Genomic DNA, 7,588 nt, shown 5'->3' with positions numbered 1-7,588 from the left:
CTGAGTCCCAGAGACAGACCAGGCCCGCCCAGCTGCAAGGCTGCTGGTGCAGAGGCCCCAGCCAGCCCAGGGTGAGCCGGAGGGCAGAGGGGCCTCTTCCCCGGGCCCTGGGTTCTGCCGCTGGAAACTTCTGGACTCCAGAAATGCTGAGCAGGGCTAAGAAGGGCAATTGGGGCTGCAGGGTGCCCTCACTCTGAAGGTTGTCCTTGGCACGGCCACTCCTGGGTCCTCACACGGACCCAGGCGCTGGGGCTGGAGCGCTGCCAGGGAGGGGCACCCCTTGCCCTCTCGTGTGAGTCCACATGTAAACATAGTGGTTGGCATGTGTATATATGATGTGGAGTGTGGCGTGTGAATTTGTGTTTATGTGGGATGTGTGCATTTGGTGTGTGTAGGTGTATATTGATGTGCATATGTGGGTGTATACACATACATACAGGGGGACCCCTGAGCACAGCGTCCAGCTCAGCATATTGAATGCAGCTGTGTGCTTGCCTATTCCCATGTCTGTGCTGGCTTAGGGGACTCAGGCCTCCCTTTCACCCGATTCTGCACCGTCTCTGGCCTGTGGTGCGCAGAGAGATCCTCAGAGATCTAGTCTGTCCGAGGAGGCCCCCGAGGTGGCGAAGGACCTAGACACAGCAGCACTGACTCTGGAGGCCTCCGAGGTCTCGAATGCCTGTCCCTCCCTCCCAGCTTTAGTTACCCCATCTGCAAGGGGGCACCATTAAATAAGAGTGGTTTGGGAAGAGATGCAGTCAGATGGCAGAGGCCTGTGTGCACTTTCTGCTACCACAGACCAGGAGCTGGGCAGGGAGGGGCCCGAGTGGAGCCCCCTGGACACCCCCATCTCTGGTCCCGAGGGCCACAGCTGTTTGTTGTCCATTCTCCATTTGTTTTTATTCGCTCTGCTCCTGCTCTAACTCTGGCCAGCTGCAGGGTAGAACCTTGAGGGTAGTGGCAGCCTCAGGTGGATTCCAAGCAGCTGCTCAAGAGGTGCATGGGCAGGATCCTGGGATCAGAGCTGGCTGCAGGGTTCTGGGGCTGCCACAAGCACGGAGAAGCCCCTCTCTCAGGCCTGGTCTCTGTCCCTCTCTACAGCTGTTGCACCTGTGCTCCAGTGACCTCAGAAAGGTGCAGGGCCTGGGGCCCTGTCATCCACTTGGGGGCCACATTTTCCAGACTCCCGTCCATCCAGCAGCTACAAGTGTGTGGACTTCAAGACAGGGTGTTTCTGGGGTCCTTGAGCTGCCTTCTTCTGCATTCTGTTCAGGAGGGACACAGGGCTCCATTTCAGGAGACATGGCGGACCCTTCCCAAGGGCACTGCCTGCTCTTGGGTCTCCAGTGGGAGGCCCATATCACCCCCTACAGAGGTGTGCAGATCCCTAGCCCTCTCTCGGGGGGGCCTTGTGAGAACAGATAGAGCCACTTGGCCCCCACAGTGTCTCCTCACCCCAAACAATGCTGTGGGACTCCAGACCAACCCTGTCCCTCTCTGGGCCTCCACTTCTCCCTCTGTCCAGCTGGAAGATGGGGAACCAGGGAGTCCTGCCCAGGCACACTCACTGATTCTGCACGTCCTGGAGGGTGTCGGGGAGAGGCAGGCCCCGGGTTTCGGGCAGCAGCAGTGAGGCCAGACCGCCGAGCAGGGGCACAGCCCCATACAGTAGCAGTGGCAGCGGTGGACTCACAGCATCCAGCAGCCGGACCACAGGCCCTAGGATGGCACCACCGCGGGCTGCCATCTGGCCCAGGCCCACTGCTGTCATCCTGCAGCAGAGGGTTCATGAGGGTAGGCTCGTGGCCCCCCATGAGGCTCAGGCTAGGGTTGGGGGCATCCCAGTCTCACCTGATCACTGTGGGGAAGAGCTCTCCGATAGAGATGGTCACAGTGGTGAAGGTGGACCCCAGGCCTCCCAGCCCCAATATGGCCAGCACTGAGCGCACCACTCTCAGTTCTGTGGATGAGATGGCGTGAGAGGGGATATGAGGGTGTAGTCCAGGCCCTAGCCCAAGCCTCCAAGTGTCTCACCCCCTGCACCCCGCAACTTGGGCAGTCCTCCCTGACTTTCTAGGGTCCCTCCACTTCCTTGTTTCATCACTGGGGTTTTGTTGAGGGTTTACATAGGGGCCACAATTGAAGGTGCTGAAGGGGACAGCAATGCCTGGGATTGCTGGCTGTGTGAACTGACTCCCCAGTACCCCACCTTTGTTGGGGTGACCCGGGGGTCCACCTGCAGAACAGGTGCTCTACCCCTGAGCACACTTGAGCTCTTTTTGTTGTTGTTGTTGTTTTGCTTTTGCTTTTGGTCTGGCAATGCTCAGGCTCAGGGGTTCCTCCTAGCTCTACACTCAGAAATCACTCCTGGCAGGCTCAGGGGACCACATGGCATGCCAGGGATGGAATCCCGGTTGGCCATATGCAAGGCGATCACCCTCCTCCCTGCTATGCTATGGCCCGGGGCCCCTCAACAGAGCTCTTTATCTCGCCTGTCACCCTGCCCACCCCCACCTCCTCATTGCACCCTGCTACACCCTCCCAGGAGGTGTTCTGGGGGCTTCTCCTGGCCGAACCATGCTCACCTCGGGGCACCAGCGTGTTAGCCAGGATGCACAGCCCGGCCAGCACCAGCGCTCCCGCCTGCGTGGGCTTGCGGCCCACCCGCCGCAGTAGCACAAGGGTGATGATCTTGGCGGGGACGTCGACCACCCCGATAAGGCACTGGAGCAGGAAAATGTTGCTGCCCAGCGCCTGCAGGTCCAGGGCCAGCCCGTAGAAGGTGAAGCCGAAGGAGAACCTGAGGGAAGAACGCGCCCAGACTCAGTGGGTCCCAATGGGTGAGCTTAGGCCTTGGCTGCCTCCCCTGGAAGTGTGAACTACATTTCCCAGAGTCCTTTGCTAAGTCCCGCTTGTCCAAGGGGAGGACTAGGTGAGAGGCTGGAGGCGGGACCAGGGGGAGCTGGGACTAGGGGTCTCCATAGCTGGACCACAGGTTGACCCTCCTCCGAGGCAGCTGAGGTTCCACCCTCTGCTGAGGGATTTGGGGGAGAGGGAGTGTCTCTGATAAGGCCCCCTCCCCCTGGGCCTGATTCTGGGCTACCTGGCTGAAGACAGAATAGGGGCAGAATTGGGGTGGGGGTGGGGGTCACCAGAACCTACCAGCACAGTATGGTGACCCAGGTGCGCAGACGCAGTTCAGGCATGCGGAATAGTGTGCCCAGGCTGGCTGGATCCTGGCCCTTGCTCAGCTCCTCCTGCATGGCCTTGAGCAGGACCTGAGGGGTGCGTTGTCAGTACTGGACACCCCCTGCCCCAGGACCCTACAGCCATGGGGTTTACCTCCCGGGGGCTCCAAGGGGCGGCCTGGCCTCACCTCGACTGTCAGCACGACTCCTTTCCGATTGAAGGTGGCCACTCTCTGCAGCTCCTGCTGGCCCCGCTCCAGCTTGCCCGTGATCAGCAGCCACCGAGCTGACTCTGCCAGCCACCTGTGTACAGGGACAGGGAAGGGGGCTATCATGGGCTCTTCTTAGAGCCCCAACGTGAGGTGCGGAAGGGATTGAGGGGTTAGACTGCTGCCTCATGTGGTCACAGGCGCCCACCTCCATGGGGATCTGTGTCCTTTTCTACCAAACTACTACCAGATTGCTCAGCCTGGAGGTATGAGTTGGTCAGCTCTCCCTAAGCATACTTCCCATCCACCCACCTGTCGTCCACCACCTACCACATATCCATTCACACCTCATCCATCCACCCCTCACTCATCTACCCACCAAGCCATCCATCATCCATCCATTCACCCCTATATGACTGTTATCTACAATTAATCTATTCCCCGTCTTCCTGCTCACCCATCTACCTGTCCACTCATCTACTCACATCCACTTACATTCATCCACTTATCCATCCATCCCCATCCATCATTCATCCATCACCCACCCACCCACTCATCCATCCATCCATTCACCCATGTACACACCTCATCAATCTACTCATCCACCTATCTGTCCTTTTATATGACCCCCCTCCAATCTACCCACCGCCGCTCACTCATCATCTATCCATGTATCCATCTATCGACCCACTCATCCATTTACCCATGGCCCGTATCTTTCCACCTATCTCCTTCCATCCAACAGTTACTCTGTCTTTAGAATGTCCTTGACAGGGTCCTTCCACGAGCGCGCACACTCATCTAGGGTGGCCGCCTAGCACAAAGAAAGGCTTGGCAGTGAGCATGGGCTGGATGACGGGAAGGAAATTTGAAAAAGGGAGGATGGAGGGGTGGAGGAAGAGGGGCAGGTAAGAGAGTAAAGTTCAGTGAGCTCAACCCTGGTGAAAGTGGCAGAGCTGAATTCATTTCCCTTGCCCCGCTCATTGGTCCTCCAGCATCTGGGCCACGCCCTCCTAGGCCCATGGCCACGCCCCTCCATCCTTATTGGTCCTGCCCGGGTGTGGCGTGGCGTCACCCACCGGGAGTACAGGAAGCAGAGGAGAAGGGGCGGAGACTACAGCTGAAGCTGTTCATAGGACACGCCCCAGAGGCGGGGCTTCCCTGACCACGCCCCCTTGATTGCTTATTGGTCCTGCCAGAGCAGAGCCTCAACCACCAGCAGTACAGGAAGCAGAGGAAGGGGGCGGAGACCATCAATTGCAGCTCAGCACACAGGTCACGCCCCCTAGAGGGAGGGGCTACCCGTAGCCACGCCCCTCTCGAGCTCTTATTGGTCCTGCCAGGGCGGGGCTGGGTGGCACCCATCAGGAGTACAGGAAGCAGAGGAAAAAGGGGCGGAGACCACCTGTTGCAGTACCTAGGCCACGCCCCTCGGCAGGAGGCACTCCTTGTGATCACGCCCCTCTGAGCGCTTATTGGTCCAGTGGGGCGGGGTTTCACCCACCAAGAGTACAGGAAACAGAGAAGGGGGCGGAGACCACCAACGCGCAGCAGCAAACACGCCTATATATGGGCGGAGCTTCCCATGACCACGCCCCTCTCGAGCCCCATTGGTCCTGCCGGGGCTGGCCAGGGCGTCACCCATCAGGAGTACAGGAGACAGAGGAAAAAGGGGGCGGAAACCACCAGCTGCAGCACAGCGCCTATGCCACGCCCACAGTGGGAGGGTCTAATAGTGACCACGCCCCTAGAACGCTTATTGGTCCTGCCGGGGCAGGGCAGTACCCACCAGGAATACAGAAAGCAAAGGGAGAAGGGGGCGGAGACCACAGCTGCAGCTTAGCATCTAGGCCACGCCCAGGCAAGGGAGGAGCTCCCGTGACCACGCCCACTTGCAACAAATACAAAGGCCACTCCCATTGGTGGGGTGAGCTTCCCTGATCACGCCCATCGAGCGCTTATTGGTCCTGCCTGGGCAGGGCGGGGCGTCACCCACCAGGAGTCCAGGACGCAGAGGAAGAAGGGGCGGAGACCACCAATGAGCAGCAGCACAACACCTAGACCATGCCCCTCCGTGGGGCTCCCGTGGCCACGCCCCTCTCTCGCGCTTATTGGTTCTGCCGGGCGGGGCGGGGCATCACCCACCAGGAGTACAGGAAGCAGAGGAAGAAGGGCATGGAGACCACCAGCTGCAGCATCGCCCAATCGCGCACCCCGTAGGCCAGGCCGCTCGTGAGCATGTGGCCAAGGCTGAAGCCCATCGCGTTGAGCGTCATCGCCAGCACGCGGGCCGAGGTCCACTCGAGCACTGCAGGGAGAGCCAGGGTCAGCCGGACGGCGCCCAGGCCCGCCCCGCGCCGCCCCAACGGGACCTACACAGCGTGGCGGTGTTCATCATGATGCTCGCCCCGCTGAAGGCCACCAAGAAGCGGAAGAGGCAGTAGACGGGGAACGTGGGGGCCAGGGAGGTCGCCGTGCCCGCTACGGCCGCCAGCAGGTAGCTCCAGGTCAGCATCAGCTTCCTCCCGAACCTGCAAGACACACACACTGGGGGGGAGAGGCGGACTCAGGGCCCCCATCTGTGCCTGAGCGAGTGGACGGACTCTGGACCAGCCCGCAGGCCTCTCTCTCCCCATGCATGGCTGCAGAGCTCTGGCTGAGACCTGCGGTTCTGCAGGGAGTGAGCTCCCCATCCACAGGGGCAACCAAGCGGCAGGTGCAGGTAGCAGAATGGTGAGGCAGGCTTAGCCGTGACTTTTCCCCAAGGAACGAGGTCTCCCTTCCCACGGCCCCAGAAGAAGTCAGTGGTCCTGCTGGGGAGAGCCCAAGGAGGGGTTGGGAGAACCCCACTTAAAGCTTCCAGCAGCTTCCCCCACACTGGGCCGGCAGAACCAGAAAGGGAAGTAAGTGTCTGAGCACTCACCTGTCGGAGGCGGGGCCGCACACGGTGGCGCCCACCAGGACCCCAAACAGGAAGAGAGACTGGGACATGGGCCTCAGGGCCTGATAGTCACACACCAGGTCCCACTGTGGGGAAGAGGCTGAGGTCGGGGCGCTGGGGGTGCCCAGTGGGGGTCAAGAGCAGATGGAGAACTCAGCTGGATCTTCCTAGTACTGGGCAGGGTTTGGGACAGCCAGTCACTGCCCCTCACCAGACCTCCCTCTGGTGCTCTCGCCCAAGGGTTAAGCCCATCTCCTGTCTGTACCCCACAATGCCCCCCCATCACACTGCTTCCCTACATGGTTCTTTACACACACACACACAATTTGCTGGAACCCCCCCCTGGGGGCCCAGTGGCCCTTCCCTGTGCCCCTTGAGTGACAGGAAGTGGTAACAGGGCAGCTGAGGTCACCAAGATCCCCTCTTTGCACCCCATCTCCGCCCCAGTGCAGCCTGGGAAGCCTCCGGGAGTCAGGGCCCTGAGCCTGGGCGGTGTGGTCCTGACCTGAGCCACGATGGTGGAACTGAAGATGCTGTGGTCATACACCCACCCATCCATGCACGGCTCCGTGGCTGCCTCGCTCCAGTTGGCAGCCGTGGCATTGGCATCCAGGAGGTGCCATTGTGGCTGGCGGAATCGACGACATGGGTGGGGCCCCTGGGTAGGGCCCGGTGGGATGGAGACGGCCAGGAGGGCCTCGGGGGCCCAGGGGGCTGTGTGAGCCGACTGGTTGTCCAGCAGTGGCACCCAGCAGCGGTGGGTAGGCACGGCGGCCGAGAAGTTCTCCAGCATGTTCTGCATGCAGAACCACGCGATGGGCAGCACTAGGGCCACCATCTGCAGCACCTGGAACCTGCCCAGGCCGCCCACCTGCTCCAGCAGCTCCTGGAATGCCATGGAGCCTGTTGGGCCCTCACCCAGGCCGCCTGGGTGCTCTCACTGCTGCCACTCCAGCCCAGCTGCCAGGGGCATGGCCGTATCCCTGTTCCGCCCTCGGTGCCCGCCCGAGACTGGGGAGTGAGCCCCGGGTCCCTGGAGGAGCTGGGGCTGGAAGTAGGCAAAGGGGTTAAAGTGTGACCTGTAGGTAGGGCCAGTCTACTAATCATTTCTCATTGGCGCGGCCAAAGTTTAACCAGTGGGGTTAGGGGATACCAGTGCTGCAGTCTGACAACCCATGTCCTGAGGCTCACCCGCAGCCCCCCAATCTTTTCCAGGCATGGGGGGCCTTTTGAGGGCCGCTTCCTGCCTC

At 60.9% G+C, this 7,588-nt stretch overlaps 1 protein-coding gene across 1 annotated transcript; it reads right to left on the bottom strand.

The window, feature by feature from the left end:
• Window positions 1–1,564: 1,564 nt before the first annotated feature.
• On the bottom strand, window positions 1,565–7,236 carry SLC22A12 (solute carrier family 22 member 12). Its single transcript, XM_049779679.1, has 9 exons — window positions 6,844–7,236; window positions 6,321–6,424; window positions 5,774–5,928; window positions 5,543–5,705; window positions 3,377–3,491; window positions 3,163–3,278; window positions 2,586–2,800; window positions 1,852–1,960; window positions 1,565–1,772 (listed from the first exon to the last, which is right to left on the bottom strand). The coding sequence occupies exons 1-9, from the start codon at window positions 7,234–7,236 to the stop codon at window positions 1,565–1,567; spliced, it is 1,578 nt and encodes a 525-aa protein (XP_049635636.1).
• Window positions 7,237–7,588: the final 352 nt, after the last annotated feature.

This window comes from Suncus etruscus, chromosome 9, assembly GCF_024139225.1.
Source record: "Suncus etruscus isolate mSunEtr1 chromosome 9, mSunEtr1.pri.cur, whole genome shotgun sequence".
Lineage (NCBI taxonomy): Eukaryota > Metazoa > Chordata > Mammalia > Eulipotyphla > Soricidae > Suncus > Suncus etruscus.
Note: the sequence above shows the minus strand (reverse complement) of the source record. Positions and strands in the feature narration are given on the sequence as shown.